Source organism: Oncorhynchus gorbuscha, unplaced genomic scaffold (genome assembly GCF_021184085.1).
Source record: "Oncorhynchus gorbuscha isolate QuinsamMale2020 ecotype Even-year unplaced genomic scaffold, OgorEven_v1.0 Un_scaffold_6:::fragment_8:::debris, whole genome shotgun sequence".
NCBI lineage: Eukaryota > Metazoa > Chordata > Actinopteri > Salmoniformes > Salmonidae > Oncorhynchus > Oncorhynchus gorbuscha.
Window position 1 is genome coordinate 146,309 of NW_025745437.1, and position 22,011 is coordinate 168,319.

Consider the following 22,011-nt stretch of genomic DNA (forward strand, 5'->3'; position numbering starts at 1 on the left):
CAGTATCTGGTGTGGATCATAAAACCAGTCAGTATCTGGTGTGGATCATAAAACCAGTCAGTATCTGGTGTGGATCATAAAACCAGTCAGTATCTGGTGTGGATCAGAAAACCAGTCAGTATCTGGTGTGGATCAGAAAACCAGTCAGTATCTGGTGTGGATCAAAAACCAGTCAGTATCTGGTGTGGATCATAAAACCAGTCAGTATCTGGTGTGGATCAGAAAACCAGTCAGTATCTGGTGTGGATCAGAAAACCAGTCAGTATCTGGTGTGGATCAGAAAACCAGTCAGTATCTGGTGTGGATCAGAGACCCAGTCAGTATCTGGTGTGGATCATAAAACCAGTCAGTATCTGGTGTGGATCATAAAACCAGTCAGTATCTGGTGTGGGTCAGAAAAACAGTCAGTATCTGGTGTGGATCATAAAACCAGTCAGTATCTGGTGTGGATCATAAAACCAGTCAGTATCTGGTGTGGATCATAAAACCAGTCAGTATCTGGTGTGGATCATAAAACCAGTCAGTATCTGGTGTGGATCATAAAACCAGTCAGTATCTGGTGTGGATCAGAAAACCAGTCAGTATCTGGTGTGGATCAGAAAACCAGTCAGTATCTGGTGTGGATCAAAAAACCAGTCAGTATCTGGTGTGGATCATAAAACCAGTCAGTATCTGGTGTGGATCAGAAAACCAGTCAGTATCTGGTGTGGATCAGAAAACCAGTCAGTATCTGGTGTGGATCAGAAAACCAGTCAGTATCTGGTGTGGATCAGAGACCCAGTCAGTATCTGGTGTGGATCATAAAACCAGTCAGTATCTGGTGTGGATCATAAAACCAGTCAGTATCTGGTGTGGATCAGAGACCCAGTCAGTATCTGGTGTGGATCAGAGACCCAGTCAGTATCTGGTGTGGATCAGAGACCCAGTCAGTATCTGGTGTGGATCAGAAAACCAGTCAGTATCTGGTGTGGATCAGAAAACCAGTCAGTATCTGGTGTGGATCATAAAACCAGTCAGTATCTGGTGTGGATCAGAAAACCAGTCAGTATCTGGTGTGGATCAGAAAACCAGTCAGTATCTGGTGTGGATCAGAAAACCAGTCAGTATCTGGTGTGGATCATAAAACCAGTCAGTATCTGGTGTGGATCATAAAACCAGTCAGTATCTGGTGTGGATCATAAAACCAGTCAGTATCTGGTGTGGATCAGAGAACCAGTCAGTATCTGGTGTGGATCAGAGACCCAGTCAGTATCTGGTGTGGATCAGAAAACCAGTCAGTATCTGGTGTTGCCACCATTTGCGTCATGCAGCGCGACACATCTCCTTCACATAGAGTTGATCAGGCTGTTGATTGTAGACTGTGGAATGTTGTCCCACTCCTCTTCAATGGCCGTGCGAAGTTTCTGGAGATTGGCGGGAACTGGAACATGCTGTCGTACATGTCGATCCAGAGCATCCCAAACATGCTCAATGGGTCACATGTCTGGTGAGTATGCAGGCCATGGAAGAACATGTTCAGCTTCCAGGAATTGTGTCCAGATCATTGCAACATGGGGCCGTGCATTATCATGCTGAAACATGAGCTGATTGTGGCAGGTGAATGGCACGACAATGGACCTCAGGATCTCGTCACGGTATTTCTGTGTATTCAAGTTGTCATAGTTAAAATGCAATTGTGTTCGTTGTCCGTAGCTTATGCCTGCCCATACCCCAACCCCACCATCACCATGGGGCCCTCTGTTCACAACGTTGACATCAGCAAACCGCTCGCCCAAATCGCTCGGTACAGTTGAAACTTTCATCCGTGAAGATCACATTTCTACAGTGTGCCAGTGGCCATCGAAGGTGAGCATTTTCCCACTGAAGTCGGTTATGATGCCAAACTGTAGTCAGGTCAAGACCCTGGTGAGGACGATGAGCACGCAGATGAGCTTCACTGAGACGGTTTCTACAGAAATTCTTCGGTTGTGCAAACCCACAGTTTTATCAGCTGTCTGGGAGGAGAAATTAACATTAAATTCTCTGGCAATATCTCTGGTGGACATTCCTGCAGTCATCATGCCAATTCCATGCTCCCTCAAAACTTGAGACATCTGTGGCATTGTGTTGTGTGACAAAACTGCACATTTTAGAGTGGCCTTTTATTGTCCCCCAGCACAAGGTGCACCTGTGTAATGATCATGGTGTTTAATCAGCTTCTTTATATGCCACACTTGTCAGGTGGATGGATTATCTTGACAAAGGAGAAATGCTCACTAACAGGGATGTGAACAAATTTGTGCACAAAATAGAGAAATAAGCTTTTTGTGCGTATGGAACATTTCTGGGATAGTTTATTTCAGCTCATGAAACATGAAACCAACCGCTTACAGACCAACCATTTACAGACCAACCGCTTACAGACCAACCGCTTACAGACCAACCATTTACAGACCAACCGTTTACAGACCAACCATTTTACAGACCAACCGCTTACAGACCAACCGCTTACAGACCAACCGCTTACAGACCTACCGCTTACAGACCAACCGCTTACAGACCAACCGTTTACAGACCTACCGGTTACAGACCAACCGTTTACAGACCAACCGCTTAAAGACCAACCGCTTACAGACCAACAGTTTACAGACCAACCGCTTACAGACCAACCGTTTACAGACCAACCGCTTACAGACCAACCGCTTACAGACCAACCGTTTACAGACCAACCATTTACAGACCAACCACTTACAGACCAACCGTTTACAGACCAACCGCTTACAGACCAACCGCTTACAGACCAACTGCTTACAGACCAACCGCTTAAAGAACTACCGGTTACAGACCAACCGCTTACAGACCAACCGTCTACAGACCAACCGTTTACAGACCAACCGTTTACAGACCAACCGCTTACAGACCAACCGTTTACAGACCAACCGTTTACAGACCAACCGCTTACAGACCAACCGCTTACAGACCAACTGCTTACAGACCAACCGCTTACAGACCAACCGCTTACAGACCAACCGTTTACAGACCAACCATTTTACAGACCAACCGCTTACAGACCAACCGCTTACAGACCAACCGTTTACAGACCTACCGCTTACAGACCAACCGCTTACAGACCAACCGTTTACAGACCTACCGGTTACAGACCAACCGTTTACAGACCAACCGCTTAAAGACCAACCGCTTACAGACCAACAGTTTACAGACCAACCATTTACAGACCAACCGCTTACAGACCAACCATTTACAGACCAACCGCTTACAGACCAACCGTTTACAGACCAACCATTTACAGACCAACCGTTTACAGACCAACCGCTTACAGACCAACCGCTTAAAGAACTACCGGTTACAGACCAACCGCTTACAGACCAACAGTTTACAGACCAACCGCTTACAGACCAACCGCTTACAGACCAACCGCTTAAAGAACTACCGTTTACAGACCAACCGCTTACAGACCAACAGTTTACAGACCAACAGTTTACAGACCAACCGCTTACAGACCAACCATTTACAGACCAACCGCTTACAGACCAACCGTTTACAGACCAACCGCTTACAGACCAACCGCTTACAGACCAACCGTTTACAGACCTACCGGTTACAGACCAACCGTTTACAGACCAACCGTTTACAGACCAACCGTTTACAGACCAACCGTTTACAGACCAACAGTTTACAGACCAACCGCTTACAGACCAACCATTTACAGACCAACCGCTTACAGACCAACCGTTTACAGACCAACCGCTTACAGACCAACCGCTTACAGACCAACCGCTTACAGACCAACAGTTTACAGACCAACAGTTTACAGACCAACCGCTTACAGACCAACCGCTTACAGACCAACCGCTTACAGACCAACTGCTTACAGACCAACCGCTTACAGACCAACCGTTTACAGACCTACCGGTTACAGACCAACCGTTTACAGACCAACCGCTTACAGACCAACCGCTTACAGACCAACCGTTTACAGACCAACCGCTTACAGACCAACCGTTTACAGACCTACCGCTTACAGACCAACCGTTTACAGACCAACCGTTTACAGACCAACCGTTTACAGACCTACCGGTTACAGACCAACCGTTTACAGACCAACCGCTTACAGACCAACCGTTTACAGACCAACCGCTTACAGACCAACCGCTTACAGACCAACCGTTTACAGACCTACCGCTTACAGACCAACCGTTTACAGACCAACCGCTTACAGACCAACCGCTTACAGACCAACCGCTTACAGACCAACCGTCTACCAACCGCTTACAGACCAACCGTTTACAGGTTACGTTTATATTTTTGTTCAGTATAATCACAGGTATCAAACCGTATGTATTCATATTGCGGATCTGGGCTATGTTTGTCCCGTGTGAGCCACCATACCTTGCTGGCTGCCTTGCGAGCCTCAGCGATGAGCTGTCTGATCCTGAGGATGTTCTCTGAGATGTTGGGCATCTGGGCTGAGTGGTTCTGCAGCTTGTCCAGCTTCTTCATCAGTATTGGGATGGCCTCACCCAACATACCCACTGGAGAGACACACCGACAGAAATGTTCTGTCAGTCTAAACCAATCAGACTTCAGCAAATGTTTCTTCATTGAACACAGTCTTTTGCATGATCAGAGAAGCAAAGATGTTCTACCTTGAACAATGTTCGAATAAACGTTATATTAAACTTTAAATATTAAATACCATTTAGGGAAAGGGAAACCTAGTCAGCTGCACAACCAAAACGTGTCTTCCTCATTTTACCCCTCTGAATTTAATATATAATATAATATAATAATAATATATGCCATTTAGCAGACGCTTTTATCCAAAGCGACTTACAGTCATGTGTGCATACATTCTACGTATGGGTGGTCCCGGGGATCGAACCCACTACCCTGGCGTTACAAGCGCCATGCTCTACTAACTGAGCTACAGTCTACCAATTCAAGCAGACTTTAACAAATATCTACACACCACTTTATTCAAATCAATCCTTATCAGCTATAATAGCAATATTCAAAATGGAAGTCAAGCCAGCGTCCCAGGCCTCTGTGTAGTGAAACTGTCTAGTAGTGTCTAGTGGACCTACCAGATCTACTGTCTAATAGTGTCTAGTGGTCCTACCAGCCCTACTATCTAGTAGTGTCTAGTGGTCCTACCATATCTACTATCTAGTAGTGTCTAGTGGTCCTACCAGATCTACTGTCTAATAGTGTCTAGTGGTCCTACCAGCCCTACTATCTAGTAGTGTCTAGTGGTCCTACCATATCTACTATCTAGTAGTGTCTAGTGGTCCTACCAGATCTACTATCTAGTAGTGTCGAGTGGTCCTACCAGACCTACTCTCTAGTAGTGTCTAGTGGACCTACCAGATCTACTATCTAGTAGTGTCTAGTGGTCCTACCAGACCTACTATCTAGTAGTGTCTAGTGGACCTACCAGATCTACTATCTAGTAGTGTCTAGTGGTCATACCAGACCTACTATCTAGTAGTGTCTAGAGGACCTACCAGATCTACTATCTAGTAGTGTCTAGTGGTCCTACCAGACCTACTATCTAGTAGTGTCTAGTTGTCCTACCAGCCCTACTGTCTAGTAGTGTCTAGTGGTCCTACCAGACCTACTGTCTAGTAGTGTCTAGTGGTCCTACCAGACCTACTCTCTAGTAGTGTCTAGTGGTCCTACCAGATCTACTATCTAGTAGTGTCTAGTGGTCCTACCAGATCTACTATCTAGTAGTGTCTAGTGGTCCTACCAGATCTACTATCTAGTAGTGTCTAGTGGTCCTACCAGATCTACTATCTAGTAGTGTCTACTGGTCCTACCAGACCTACTCTCTAGTAGTGTCTAGTGGTCCTACCAGATCTACTATCTAGTAGTGTCTAGTGGTCCTACCAGACCTACTATCTAGTAGTGTCTAGTGGTCCTACCAGATCTACTATCTAGTAGTGTCTAGTGGTCCTACCAGATCTACTATCTAGTAGTGTCTAGTGGTCCTACCAGACCTACTCTCTAGTAGTGTCTAGTGGTCCTACCAGACCTACTCTCTAGTAGTGTCTAGTGGTCCTACCAGATCTACTGTCTAGTAGTGTCTAGTGGTCCTACCAGATCTACTATCTAGTAGTGTCTAGTGGTCCTACCAGACCTACTATCTAGTAGTGTCTAGTGGTCCTACCAGATCTACTATCTAGTAGTGTCTAGTGGTCCTACCAGATCTACTCTCTAGTAGTGTCTAGTGGTCCTACCAGATCTACTGTCTAGTAGTGTCTAGTGGTCCTACCAGATCTACTATCTAGTAGTGTCTAGTGGTCCTACCAGACCTACTATCTAGTAGTGTCTAGTGGTCCTACCAGACCTACTATCTAGTAGTGTCTAGTGGTCCTACCAGATCTACTATCTAGTAGTGTCTAGTGGTCCTACCAGATCTACTGTCTAGTAGTGTCTAGTGGTCCTACCAGATCTACTGTCTAGTAGTGTCTAGTGGTCCTACCAGATCTACTATCTAGTAGTGTCTAGTGGTCCTACCAGACCTACTCTCTAGTAGACCTACCAGAGGTGTTGGCCTCCAGGAAGGCCTTGTGGATGTCATTGTTGTTGGTGTTGGCGTCTCCGTACTGCTGCTGCCATTGGTCCAGCTGCTCCTTGAGAGGGGCCAGGGTGTCCTTTACTCTCGCTGCTGTACTGTTGGCCTCCTCCGCAGATGCTTTAGCTTCCTCAATGTCACTAGCTGTCTCCTCTGGGGAAGAGAGAGAGAATAGAGGTGTGGGTTGGGGTCTAGTGTCAGGATCAGGTTCTCCTCTACCTGGGTAAGGTGTGAGCTAGGGTCAGGACCCAACTCCAGCCATTTTAATAATGGGAATTGATGGGAAATGATGTAAATATATCACTAGCCACTTTAAACAATGCTACCTTATATAATGTTACTTACCCTACATTATTCATCTCATATGCATATGTATATACTGTACTCTACATCATCGACTGCATCCTTATGTAATACATGTATCACTAGCCACTTTAACTATGCCACTTTGTTTACTTTGTCTACACACTCATCTCATATGTATATACTGTACTCGATACCATCTGCTGTATGCTGCTCTGTACCATCACTCATTCATATATCCTTATGTACATATTCCTTATCCCCTTACACTGTGTATAAGACAGTAGTTTTGGAATTGTTAGTTAGATTACTTGTTGGTTATCACTGCATTGTCGGAACTAGAAGCACAAGCATTTCGCTACACTCGCATTAACATCTGCTAACCATGTGTATGTGACAAATAAAATTGGATTTGATTTGATTTGATCAGGGTTGGGTGTGAGCTAGGGTCAGGATTAGGATTAGGTGTGAGCTAGGGTCAGGATTAGGATTAGGTGTGAACTAGGGTCAGGTTTAGGATTAGGTGTGAGCTAGGGTCAGGATTAGGATTAGGTGTGAGCTAGGGTTAGGATTAGGTGTGAGCTAGTGTCAGGATTAGGATTAGGTGTGAGCTAGTGTCAGGATTAGGAATAGGTGTGAGCTAGGGTCAGGATTAGGATTAGGTGTGAGCTAGTGTCAGGATTAGGAATAGGTGTGAGCTAGGGTCAGGATTAGGATTAGGTGTGAGCTAGGGTCAGGATTAAGATTAGGTGTGAGCTAGGGTCAGGATAAGGGTTGGGTGTGAGTAACATTTGTGTACAACAAGTGTGAGTATAGATATTGTTTTTCACAATAGATCTCCCGTTTATCCCTGGCCTTACCTCGACTGAAGTTGAGGCTACTCTGCACCATCTCTAGGTCGTTCAGTAGAGTCTCCTGTTTGTCTCTGGCCTCATCCAGACGAGTCTTAGCATCCTGGAGCTGAAGTTTCAAATCTGACAGCAGACACGGAATACTACGTTATGACAAGACTGGCACTTTGTCTTGCTATTAAAGGAAGTGTACACAACAGCAAGCATTCAGCAGACATACATCTGGGCCTGTATATTTTTTTGAAACGTCCCAGGGCAAGAGCGCTGATCTAGGAACAGTTCTCCTCATGTGTAGCCTTGTTCATATAATCTTATTCGTTACAACCTAAAAGGCAAAGCTGATCTAGGAACAGTTCTCCCCATGTGTAGCCTTGTTCATATAATCTTATTCGTTACCACCTAAAAGGCAAAGCTGATCTAGGAACAGTTCTCCCCATGTGTAGCCTTGTTCATATAATCTTATTCGTTACCACCTAAAAGGCAAAGCTGATCTAGGAACAGTTCTCCCCATGTGTAGCCTTGTTCATATAATCTTATTCGTTACCACCTAAAAGGCAAAGCTGATCCGATATCAGCACTCCTGTTTGTGAATACGGACCCTGGGGAAGGAGGGAATCAAAAAGGGCATCAGGCTCTCACCATTACTGACATCTTCCTGTAGTTTGACAGCCTGGTTCAACAGTTCAATACTGTGTTTCCTCAGACCTTTAGCTGTCTGGCCCAGGTCCTTATCCTGTACATTCTGCACACATCAACAACAACATCAACATCAACAACAATAACAACACCAACATCAACAACATCAACACCAACAACAACAACATCAACAACATCAACAACATTATCAACAACAACAACAACATCATCAACAACAACAACATCAACATCAACAACACCACCAACATTAACAACATCAACAACAACATCAACAACATGATCAACAACACCAACATCAACAACATCAACAACAACAACATCAACATAAACAACAACAACATCAACAACATCAACAACAACATCAACAACATCAACAACAACATCAACAACAATATCAACAACATCAACAACAACATCAACAACAACATCAACAACAACATCAACATCATCAACAAGAACATCAACAACAACATCAACAACATCAACAACAACATCAACAACATCAACAACATCATCAACAACAACATCAACATCAACAACATCAACAACATGATCAACAACACCAACATCAACAACAACAAAAACATAATCAACAACAACAACATCAACAACAACAAAAACATAATCAACAACAACATCATCAACATAAACAACAACAACATCAACAACAACATCAACACAACAGACATATGTTATCTTCTTATGTCCATCATGGCAATGTATAGGTGCCACACATATCTCGTAATGTTGTTTCTATGAGTCTTAGAGAGTGTATTTTGTGTGTCCTCTATCATGGTCCTCACAACATAGGAAACATGTGTATGTGTTGCCCTTACCGCCAGTGCGTCCATAGCAGCCTGGTTGGCAGCAGTCTCAGCGGCTCTGACGGCGTCTACGATGTCGGAGAACGCCCGGGACGCGTTCGCGGCTCGCTGGATGAAACCGTCCTCGTTGGTGTTGGAGATCACACTGCAACACACAGAGGAGAAAACATGAAGCCAGCTCTACATTTATAACAATTCGATCTATCTATCAATCGATCAACCAATCGATCAACCAACATACCAACTGCCCAATCAATCAATCAACCAACATACCAACTGCCCAACCAATCAATCAATCAACCAATCAATCAACCAATATACCAACTGCCCAACCAATCAATCGATCTATCGATCTATCAATCAACCAATATACCAAGTATAGTCAGTCCATCAGTCCATCAGGTCCCTCAGTCAATCAGTCCCTCAGTCCATCAGGTCCCTTAGTCCATCAGGTCCCTCAGTCCATCAGTCCATCAGGTCCCTCAGTCCATCAGTCCCTCAGTCCATCAGTCCCTCAGTCCATCAGTCCATCAGTCCATCAGTCCCTCAGTCCATCAGTCCCTCAGTCCCTCAGTCCATCAGTCCCTCAGTCCATCAGTCCATCAGTCCATCAGTCCCTCAGTCCATCAGGCCATTAGTTTATCAGTCCATCAGTCCCTCAGTCCATCAGTCCCTCAGTCCATCAGTCCCTCAGTCCATCAGTCCATCAGTCCCTCAGTCCATCAGTCCCTCAGTCCATCAGTCCCTCAGTCACTCAGTCCATCAGTCCCTCAGTCCATCAGTCCATCAGGCCATCAGTCCATCAGGCCATCAGTCCATCAGTCCATCAGGCCATCAGTCCATCAGTCCATCAGTCCATCAGGCCATCAGTCCATCAGTCCATCAGGCCATCAGTCCATCAGTCCATCAGTCCATCAGGCCATCAGTCCATCAGGCCATCAGTTTATCAGTCCATCAGGCCATCAGTCCATCAGTCCATCAGGCCATCAGTCCATCAGTCCATCAGGCCATCAGTCCATCAGGCCATCAGTCCATCAGTCCATCAGGCCATTAGTTTATCAGGCCATCAGTCCCTCAGTCCATCAGTCCATCAGGCCATCAGTTTATCAGTCCATCAGGCCATCAGTCCATCAGTCCATCAGGCCATCAGTCCATCAGGCCATTAGTTTATCAGTCCATCAGGCCATCAGTCCCTCAGGCCATCAGTCCATCAGGCCATTAGTTTATCAGTCCATCAGGCCATCAGTCCATCAGGCCATCAGTCCATCAGTCCATCAGGCCATCAGTCCATCAGTCCCTCAGTCCATCAGGCTATCAGTCCATCAGTCCCTCAGTCCATCAGTCCATCAGTCCATCAGTCCATCAGACATCAGTCCATCAGGCCATCAGGCCATCAGTCCATCAGTCCATCAGGCCATCAGTCCATCAGTCCATCAGTTCATCAGTCCATCAGTCCATTAGTTTATCAGTCCATCAGTCCATCAGGCCATTAGTTTATCAGTCCATCAACTCCTCACCTGGCGAGGTTCATGGCCAGCTCATTGAGTAGTTCAGCATGTTTCTCTGCTGCCTCCACCAGGGGTATCTTACTGGCGGAGGGGGAAAACTCCAACACCTTCTCTGCCAAGGGCATCCTGGAACCATCCAACTGGGCTGCCAGACGCTCATAGTCCTAGGAGAGGTTTTAGAAAGGGGTTAACCTCGTCACCACGCACGGAGGAAGTCTGGTGTGTAAAAAACTTCTAAGGGATTGAAAAAAAACACGCTTCACAAGCTGCAGCCAAAATACCCAGACTCACCTCCCAAAGACAGAGAGAGAGAGAGGGTTTAAAGGAGAGAGGTTTTTTAGATAAGGGTTTAACTGTAATAATGGTACAGAAATCAGAGATCTAATCTGATGTTTTGTCAGGGACTTTTTCAGGGGGGCAAAGCTCACAAAATAATTTTAGACCCAAGCCACCCCCTGTACCTGGACTTTAAACTACTCCCCTCTGGGTGCAGGTATAGGGCGCAGGTATAGGGAACCCTTCAGCAGCAAAAAAACAGAACAAGACAATCATTTGTGCCAGGTGTGATATCCTTCCTAAATAGCTCTGGCTAATGTTCCTATAGACCAGCAGGCTAATGTTCCTATAGACCAGCAGGCTAATGTTCCTATAGACCAGCAGGCTAATGTTCCTATAGACCAGCAGGCTAATGTTCCTATAGACTCAGTAAGGCCAGCAGGCTAATGTTCCTATAGGCCAGCAGGCTAATGTTCCTATAGACTCAGTAAGGCCAGCAGGCTAATGTTCCTATAGACTCATTAAGGCCAGCGGGCTAATGTTCCTATAGACTCATTAAGGCCAGCAGGCTAATGTTCCTATAGACCAGCAGGCTAATGTTCCTATAGGCCAGCAGGCTAATGTTCCTATAGACTCAGTAAGGCCAGCAGGCTAATGTTCCTATTGACACAGTAAGGCCAGCAGGCTAATGTTCCTATAGACTCAGTAAGGCCAGCAGGCTAATGTTCCTATAGACTCAGTAAGGCCAGCAGGCTAATGTTCCTATATACTCAGTAAGGCCAGCAGGCTAATGTTCCTATAGACTCAGTAAGGCCAGAAGGCTAATGTTCCTATAGACTCAGTAAGGCCAGCAGGCTAATGTTCCTATAGACTCAGTAAGGCCAGCAGGCTAATGTTCCTATAGACACAGTAAGGCCAGCAGGCTAATGTTCCTATAGACTCATTAAGGCCAGCAGGCTAATGTTCCTATAGACTCAGTAAGGCCAGCAGGCTAATGTTCCTATAGACTCAGTAAGGCCAGCAGGCTAATGTTCCTATTGACTCATTAAGGCCAGCAGGCTAATGTTCCTATAGACTCAGTAAGGCCAGCAGGCTAATGTTCCTATAGACTCATTAAGGCCAGCAGGCTAATGTTCCTATAGACTCAGTAAGGCCAGCAGGCTAATGTTCCTATAGACTCATTAAGGCCAGCAGGCTAATGTTCCTATAGACTCATTAAGGCCAGCAGGCTAATGTTCCTATAGACTCATTAAGGCCAGCAGGCTAATGTTCCTATAGACTCATTAAGGCCAGCAGGCTAATGTTCCTATAGACTCATTAAGGCCAGCAGGCTAATGTTCCTATAGACTCAGTAAGGCCAGCAGGCTAATGTTCCTATAGACTCATTAAGGCCAGCAGGCTAATGTTCCTATAGACTCATTAAGGCCAGCAGGCTAATGTTCCTATAGACTCATTAAGGCCAGCAGGCTAATGTTCCTATAGACTCAGTAAGGCCAGCAGGCTAATGTTCCTATAGACTCATTAAGGCCAGCAGGCTAATGTTCCTATAGACTCATTAAGGCCAGCAGGCTAATGTTCCTATAGACTCATTAAGGCCAGCAGGCTAATGTTCCTATAGACTCAGTAAGGCCAGCAGGCTAATGTTCCTATAGACTCATTAAGGCCAGCAGGCTAATGTTCCTATAGACTCATTAAGGCCAGCAGGCTAATGTTCCTATAGACTCATTAAGGCCAGCAGGCTAATGTTCCTATAGACTCATTAAGGCCAGCAGGCTAATGTTCCTATAGACTCATTAAGGCCAGCAGGCTAATGTTCCTATAGACTCATTAAGGCCAGCAGGCTAATGTTCCTATAGACTCATTAAGGCCAGCAGGCTAATGTTCCTATAGACTCATTAAGGCCAGCAGGCTAATGTTCCTATAGACTCAGCAAGGCCAGCAGGCTAATGTTCCTATAGACTCAGTAAGGCCAGCAGGCTAATGTTCCTATAGACTCATTAAGGCCAGCAGGCTAATGTTCCTATAGACTCAGTAAGGCCAGCAGGCTAATGTTCCTATAGACTCAGTAAGGCCAGCAGGCTAATGTTCCTATAGACTCATTAAGGCCAGCAGGCTAATGTTCCTATAGACTCAGTAAGGCCAGCAGGCTAATGTTCCTATAGACTCAGTAAGGCCAGCAGGCTAATGTTCCTATAGACTCATTAAGGCCAGCAGGCTAATGTTCCTATAGACTCAGTAAGGCCAGCAGGCTAATGTTCCTATAGACTCAGTAAGGCCAGCAGGCTAATGTTCCTATAGACTCATTAAGGCCAGCAGGCTAATGTTCCTATAGACTCAGCAAGGCCAGCAGGCGAGTCTTTTTTATTTTTTAAATTGTATTTATTTTTTATTGGTGCGTAACTGTTATGAAAGTTGTATTGTCAGCTTTGTTTTGTATTTAAACAGCAATTTAAATGAGTACATGACACTGCAACAACATTTCCCCTCAGGGACAATAAAGTCAGTCAGTAAGTATGTAGTTGAAATGTGTCCCTTATAAACCCTGGTGTTTAGACCCTAGAAAAGCCTTGCTGTCGTTGGACATGTCCTCACCTCCTTGGAGTCGTGCAGCATAGACAGCATGTCATTGACAGCGGCCACGTCATCCTCTGCCATCTGCAGGAGATCCTCCACCTCCTTGTTCTTCACATTCAGCTCATCCGCGTGTTGCTGCAGACAGAAACAACATGACGAGAGAATACTGTGAATAGAGTAAAATAGGTACAAAAAACGATGTCTGTGTCAGATTGTGATGAACTCTCATTCTGCTTTCCTCTGTGTGTGTGTCTTTCTGTGTGTGTGTGTGTGTGTGTGTGTGTGTGTGTGTGTGTGTGTGTGTGTGTGTGTGTGTGTGTGTGTGTGTGTGTGTGTGTGTGTGTGTGTATGTGTGTGTGTGTGTGTGTGTGTGTGTGTCTTTCTGTGTGTGTCTTTCTGTGTGTGTGTGTGTGTGTCTTTCAGTGTGTGTGTGTGTGTCTTTCAGTGTGTGTCTTTCAGTGTGTGTGTGTGTGTGTGTGTGTGTGTCTTTCAGTGTGTGTGTGTGTGTGTGTGTGTGTGTGTGTGTGTGTGTGTTGTGTGTGTGTGTGTGTGTGTGTGTGTGTGTGTGTGTGTGTGTGTGTGTGTGTCTTTCAGTGTGTGTGTGTGTGTGTCTTTCAGTGTGTGTGTGTGTGTCTTTCAGTGTGTGTGTGTCTTTCAGTGTGTGTGTGTCTTTCAGTGTGTGTGTGTGTGTCTTTGTGTGTGTGTCTTTGTGTGTGTGTGTCTTTCAGTGTGTGTGTGTGTGTGTGTGTGTGTGTGTGTGTGTGTGTGTGTGTGTGTGTGTGTGTGTGTGTGTGTGTGTGTGTGTGTGTGTGTGTGTGTGTGTGTGTGTGTCCATCTCTGCATGTCTGTGTTACCTGGCAGTCCTCCAGCCTCTTCTCATTAACAGCGTTAGAATCGGAGGCGACGGCCGTGTTTTTAACTGCCTGGTTCAGAGCGTCCCTCAGGTCCATCAGTTGGTCATGGAACTTCCTCAGACGGTCCCTGATGTTCTTCACCAAGCCCTCGTTCTCCACCACACGACTCACCAGCTGGTCTTTCACCTTCTCCAGCACTACAGAGAGACAGGAAAGACAAAAGACACCTTTAGTTTTACAATCAGAAGGTCTCCTCCTTAAGGTCCTGAATACAAAGCACTACAGCAATATGTCTCGTATGGACAGATGTGTGACTAAAAGGCTTCGTGTGGTCAATCCGACGTCTGAAGTGGTCGTACGGTATTTACTGCGACGCAGCCTCCGCAGACATCAGGACTTTCATACTTCTTGAGCTTAGCGGAGCAGAGCAGAGCAATTGTGAAGGAAGTTGTCATGGAAGTAAGTTTGAGTTTATACAGGACGTCCTACCCCCCCACCTACTGTCAACCAAATCAATCATAAGGCTTTCAGAAACATAGCACTTCCTGGTTATGGATAGGTACACTCAAAATGGCCACCTGCCTACCCATCAGAGATCATTGACTTGAATAGAGATTCCCACTCTAGTAATTCTATTTCTAAGAGTATGACTGACGTTTCTCAGCCTCGGACAGCTCTCTGTCGGCTATCTTCTTCTGGCCGACACAGCTCCTGAATCTCATCTCTCTCAGCATGGCCTCCACCTGCTGTATGTTCTTAGAGAGGTCTTCCTCCTCCTGCTCCACTTCTGTCTCATTCAGAACCGTGCGTTTTACCTGCAGCATGAGGTCTGGATAGGCAGAGAGGGAGAGAGAGAGAGAGAGAGAGAGAGAGAGAGAGAGAGAGAGAGAGAGAGAGAGAGAGAGAGAGAGAGACACACACAACATCTATATTATAGACACAGAGTGTACAAAACATTATGAACACCTTCCTAATACTGAGTTGCACCCCCTTATGCCATCAGAAAAGCATCAATTCGTTGGGGCATAGAATACAAGGTGTCAAAGCGTTCCACAGGAATGCTGGCCCATGTTGACTCCAATCCAATGCTTCCCACAGTTGTGCCAAGTTGGCTGGATGTCCTTTGGGTGGTGGACCATTCTTGATACACACGTGAAACTGTCGAGTGTGAAAAACTCAGCAGAGGTTGCAGTTCTTCACACAAACCAGTGCACCTGGCGCCTACTACCATACCCCGTACAAAAGCACTTAAATATTTAGTCTTGCCCATTCACCCTCTGAATGGATATTTAGTTTTGTCCATTCACCCTCTGAATGGATATTTAGTTTTGCCCATTCACCCTCTGAATGGATATTTAGTCTTGCCCATTCACCCTCTGAATGGATATTTAGTTTTGCCCATTCACCCTCTGAATGGATATTTAGTTTTGCCCATTCACCCTCTGAATGGATATTTAGTTTTGCCCATTCACCCTCTGAATGGATATTTAGTTTTGCCCATTCACCCTCTGAATGGATATTTAGTCTTGTCCATTCACCCTCTGAATGGATATTTAGTTTTGCCCATTCACCCTCTGAATGGATATTTAGTCTTGTCCATTCACCCTCTGAATGGATATTTAGTTTTGCCCATTCACCCTCTGAATGGATATTTAGTTTTGCCCATTCACCCTCTGAATGGATATTTAGTCTTGCCCATTCACCCTCTGAATGACACTCATACACAATCCATGTGTCAAGACTTAACAATCCTTCTTTAACTTGTCTCCTCTCCTTCATCTTTAAACTGTCTCCTCTCCTTCATCTTTAAACTGTCTCCTCCCCTTCATCTACTAAATCTAAATCTCCAGGTGGTGGGAACGGGCCATCTCCAGATTGTCTAGAATGTTGATTTATACTGACTGGCCTTGACTTCGTGCTGATAACGCGAAGGCTCAAGAGCTAGGGGCCCTCTACTTGTGGAATAGAACGTTTGGAAAACGCTGACGTCATTTTCAGTTTATAACCTGTGGAAATGTGTGTATGCATTTAGTACTCTCTGGAATTAAACGCTCTTACCTGACTTTTAAGACTGGTCTCGATCTAATTAATGCATAATTAATGAACTTACACCTCATTAATGAATTAGAAACGAGTGCGAATTTGGTTTTGGCAACAAAATACATTGGAATCTAGAATTTCTCTATCACTAGGTAATTGTTTAAAAAAAAATCAAAATAGGATTCTTTAATTTAGCTGATATTTGTTGTTCCATAGATATTTATTTGTCTACATATTTTTGGGCACTAATATCACATACGCTAATTCATTTGGGACTGTGTAATTGATATATAGACCTATGCCTATTCATTAAATGGCTGACCTGAGGGCCCTTTGTTCAATCTTGGGGCGGCAGGGTAGCCTAGTGGTTAAGAGCGTTGGACTAGTAACCGGAAGGTTGCAAGTTCAAACCCCCGAGCTGACAAGGTACAAATCTGTCCTTCTGCCCCTGAACAAGGCAGTTAACCCACTGTTCCTAGACCAGTTAACCCACTGTTCCTAGGCTGTCATTGAAAATAAGAATTTGTTCTTAACTGACTTGCCTGGTTAAATAAAGGTTAAAACATTTAAAAAAAAAATACAATTCAGACTGTTTCTCTTCAGCAGTAACAACAGGGGTGTAAATGTTTTGGATTGTCTGGCGCTAAACTGAACTCGACTAGGCGAACCAGTGTGCTCTCGTACTCCCTTACACCTTTGCTTGAGCAAATAGGAGAAAAAAAGCGGCAATAGTACTGTTTGTCCATCTTGAGACGCCGTAGCCAGTATCCACTTCCTCAAAATAGTCAGTATTAATAACAAATAACTCATTTTAGTCGCGCAATTATACATTTAACTGTGTTTGGTGCAGTATTTTTTATTTTTTTTAAGTCTCATTGAATGACAACAAACACGCCATTGTAGAATCCCTCCTGTTGACCAATCACTAACGAAGGGGCGTAGATTTGGGCTATCGACTTCGGTTTGCCGCGGGAAAAAATATATTGTTTCCACGAACAGCCAGAAAAAAAAAAGTTTGGCGAATTAACAAAAAAACATCACAAAAATGTTGTCCTAAAATTTATGCCACACTGTTTGGGATGGAAAACACATGGATGCCTTTACCTCATCATTCAACTACAAAAATACAAAAATATGGTCTTATGTAATCTTAGGTCCTTTTAGGTGATCTTAGGTGATCTTATGTGATCTTAGGTGATCTTAGGTGGTCTTAGGTGATCTTAGGTGATCTTATGTGGTCTTAGGTGATCTTAGGTCCTTTTAGGAGGTCTTAGGTGGTCTTAGGTGATCTTATGAGATCTTTGGTGATCTTAGGTGATCTTAGGTGGTCTTAGGTGATCTTAGGTGATCTTAGGTGATCTTAGGTGATCTTAGGTGGTCTTAGGTGGTCTTAGGTGATCTTAGGAGATCTTATGTGATCTTTGGTGATCTTAGGTGATTTTAGGTGGTCTTAGGAGATCTTTGGTGATCTTAGGTGATTTTAGGTGGTCTTAGGAGATCTTAGGAGATCTTTGGTGATCTTAGGTGATTTTAGGTGATCTTAGGAGATCTTAGGAGATCTTTGGAGATCTTAGGTGATCTTAGGAGATCTTAGGAGATCTTTGGTGATTTTAGGAGATCTTAGGAGATCTTAGGTGATTTTAGGATATCTTAGGTGATTTTAGGTGATTTTAGGAGATCTTAGGAGATCTTAGGTGATCTTTGATGATTTTAGGAGATCTTAGGTGATCTTAGGAGATCTTAGGAGATCTTAGGTGATTTTAGGAGATCTTAGGAGATCTTAGGTGATTTTAGGAGATCTTAGGTGATTTTAGGAGATCTTATGTGATTTTATGAGATCTTAGGTGATTTTAGGAGATCTTAGGAGATCTTAGGTGATTTTAGGAGATCTTAGGAGATCTTAGGTGATTTTAGGAGATCTGGAGATGGTTTGTTCTATGACATCATCTACATCATCTAACGTCACTTTTTTGGGAATTTTAAAGCGTTTATGTAACACAAAACAAACACATTTCGCATTGACCATTCACATTGACCAATCGCATTGACCAATCTCTCTCATCCAGATCAAACGGGGTCAAGGGCACAAGGACAGATTTCTCACTTAGGTGGGCTTGGGTATTAGGATGATGGAATGCTGGTGAGCTCCTTGTATACCTACCTTTCACCTTGCCCATGATGCTCTTGATGTGTGAGAGCAGGTCCCGGGCTCTCTGATGCGTGTTAGTGCCGCTGTCCTCCAGAGTGTTTGCTTTGTCTGCTGTCGCCAACACCTGGCCGGAGGACGACATTACATCAACTCAACATACTGTTGGATGTTACAGTAAACCTTAGTGCCTAACTTATACTGGTTGGATACACTACTGTGTGAATTACTGAACAATAGTTTTGGAGTAGTTGACTGTAACAAATAAGGAATTAATACGTTATAGAAAATAAAATGAATGCATATGTTTTAAAAGAGAGAGACGGGTAGAGAATGAGAGAGAGAGAGAGAGAGAGAGAGAGAACGAGAGAGAGAGAGAGAGAGAGAGAGAGAGAGAGAGAGAGAGAGAGAGAGAGAGAGAGAGAGAGAGAGAGAACGAGAGAGAGACAGAGAGAGAGAGAGAGAGAGAGAGAGAGAGAGAGAGAGAGAGAGAGAGAGAGAGAGAGAGAGAGAACGAGAGAGAGAAAGAGAGAGAGAGAGAGACGAGAGAGAGAGCGAGTGAAAGCCAGACAGAGAGAGAGCGAGTGAAAGCGAGAGAGAGAGAGAACGGGAGAACAAGAGAGAACGAGAGAGAGAGAGAGAACGAGAGAGACAGAGAGAGAGCGAGAGAGAGAGAGAGAGAGAGAGAGAGAGAGAGAGAGAGAGAGAGAGAGAGAGAGAACGAGAGAGTAAACAGAGAATAAAGTTCCTGCGATAAATGGTCATCACCTTCCCCTCCAGGTCATTGATGTCTGAATTGATGTTGATGAACTCTCCCTCCAACATGTCCACTCTATTACTGCTCTCATCCAGAGTATCGCTGTAGTTCTCTATGGCATTCTGGGTAACAGAGGTACTTTCGGTGAGTACAATGCCGAAAAGGAGTTAGAAGAAGTAGAAATAGGGGTGTTGCTTTGTGAAGAGTGTTTATGTACTCACAGCGATATCGTTCACGGATCTGCTCAGGTTGTGTAGCTGAGCCCAGGGGATAGAGGAGACGCTGAGGTTGATCAGGTGATGAGACACTGAGCCAAAGTTGTCAGTCATACCGTCTAGATCCTTCAACAGGACTACAACACAGCTGTCACATGCTGCAAGGGCACAGACAAGACACACATTATCACCTAGATCGCACACACGCACACACACACACACAGTTACCTTCAACACACACACACACACTTAGTTACCTTCAACACACACACACACACACACACACACACACACACACACACACACACACACACACACACACACACACACACACACACACACACACACACACACACACACACACACACACACACACACACACACACACACACACACACACACACACACACTTATCACGTCCACCACAACACCGTGTTTGCAGGTCGCAGCCGAAACGTCAAAATGTCCTCCCTTAACGTCTTTCAGGAAGCTATGAGCTGATAATTTTCAGAGCGTCAGGATGTTGCATTGATACTAAGAGCTCATTTCAGCCTCTCCTTAGTCCCCCCCCCCCCCCCCCCGCTGGCTAGGTCACTACTCACGTTCACAGGTCATGTCACGTCCGTGCTGTACAGGAACATTGTATCTATGGGAACAGCTGTCACACTGTCTGCCTGTCAAGCCGTCTCCACAGCGACACTCCCCTGTCCGAGGGTCACAGCGACCGTGCTGACACTGGCACTCTGAACACACAGGGAAGAGAAAAGACATCATTATAACTATTGTCAGAGGACCACGGGGAACAGCAAGAGAAGCAATACTTTCTTTGTTTTAAACGTAGTAAATATTGGAGAAAAAGAAGAAAAAAACATACAAATGTAGTTAGTTCATCAACAATCCATTAAAGGTGAAGAAACTAAAGTATTGAAACTAATAATGGCGTCTCTGGCCCCTGCTCGTTAGCCAGAGCTCCCGTCTGTTGGCATTATCACCATCTTTTCTCTGTGGTTTAACTCACTCCTGCATCCCTCAGGGCTGTAGTCCCAGTACCCAGGGGCACACTGGCGACAGTTAGGGCCACTGATCCCTGGTTGGCAGGCACACGACCCGGTCCTGGGGTCACACGGTTGGACCAGGGCCGCCGCGGCGTCACAGTCACAGCGACGACACCCGGAGCACGACTCATAGCCAAACGCACCGTCCTGTGGAAAAACACAGACATACAATTGTTTTTTATTTAAACAGGCAAGTCAGTGAAGAACAAATTCTTATTTACAATGGCAGCCTACCCCGGCCAAAACCTAACAACGCTGGGCCAATTGTGGGGCGCCCTACGGGACTACCATTCACGGCCAGTTGTGATAAAACTTGGAATCGAACCAGGGTCTGTAGTGACGCCCCTAGTACTGTGATGCAGTGCCTTAGACCACTGCGCCATTCGGGAGACCAATGAGGAGAGGACATAGACAGCAGGCCAAAACCTTGACTGAACGACAGTCAGACAGTAGGCCAAGACCTTGACTGAACGACAGTCAGTTACTGTGAATGACCTGATTGACTGAACGACAGTCAGATACTGGTGAATGACCTGATTGACTGAACGACAGTCAGATACTGGTGAACGACAGTCAGATACTGTGAACGACAGTCAGATACTGGTGAACGACAGTCAGATACTGTGAACAACAGTCAGATACTGTGAACGACAGTCAGTTACGGGTGAACAACAGTCAGTTATGGGTGAACGACAGTCAGATACTGTGAACGACAGTCAGATACTGTGAACGACCTGATTGACTGAACGACAGTCAGATACTGTGAACGACAGTCAGATACTGTGAACGACCTGATTGACTGAACGACAGTCAGATACTGTGAATGACCTGATTGACTGAACAACAGTCAGTTACTGTGAATGACCTGATTGACTGAACGACAGTCAGATACTGTGAATGACCTGATTGACTGAACGACAGTCAGATACTGATGAATGACCTGATTGACTGAACGACAGTCAGATACTGTGAATGACCTGATTGACTGAACAACAGTCAGTTACTGTGAATGACCTGATTGACTGAACGACAGTCAGATACTGTGAATGACCTGATTGACTGAACGACAGTCAGATACTGGTGAATGACCTGATTGACTGAACGACAGTCAGATACTGTGAATGACCTGATTGACTGAACGACAGTCAGATACTGGTGAATGACCTGATTGACTGAACAACAGTCAGTTACTGGTGAATGACCTGATTGACTGAATGACAGTCAGTTACTGGTGAATGACCTGATTGACTGAACGACAGTCAGTTACTGTGAACAACCTGATTGACTGAACGACAGTCAGTTACTGTGAATGACAGTCAGTTACTGGTGAATGACCTGATTGACTGAACGACAGTCAGTTACTGTGAACGGCAG

General features: G+C 45.0%; 1 protein-coding gene across 1 annotated transcript in view; it reads right to left on the reverse strand.

The window, feature by feature from the left end:
* Positions 1 to 22,011, reverse strand: part of LOC124019008 (laminin subunit alpha-5-like) — a 189,856-nt gene that overhangs the window by 42,827 nt on the left and 125,018 nt on the right. Inside the window, 14 exon segments of the mRNA XM_046334352.1 lie at positions 4,390 to 4,532; positions 6,545 to 6,730; positions 7,741 to 7,854; positions 8,371 to 8,473; positions 9,225 to 9,357; positions 10,730 to 10,884; positions 13,589 to 13,705; positions 14,425 to 14,621; positions 15,080 to 15,253; positions 18,626 to 18,737; positions 19,379 to 19,489; positions 19,589 to 19,740; positions 20,185 to 20,325; positions 20,601 to 20,784. Coding sequence (XP_046190308.1) covers positions 4,390 to 4,532; positions 6,545 to 6,730; positions 7,741 to 7,854; positions 8,371 to 8,473; positions 9,225 to 9,357; positions 10,730 to 10,884; positions 13,589 to 13,705; positions 14,425 to 14,621; positions 15,080 to 15,253; positions 18,626 to 18,737; positions 19,379 to 19,489; positions 19,589 to 19,740; positions 20,185 to 20,325; positions 20,601 to 20,784 — 2,022 coding nt within the window.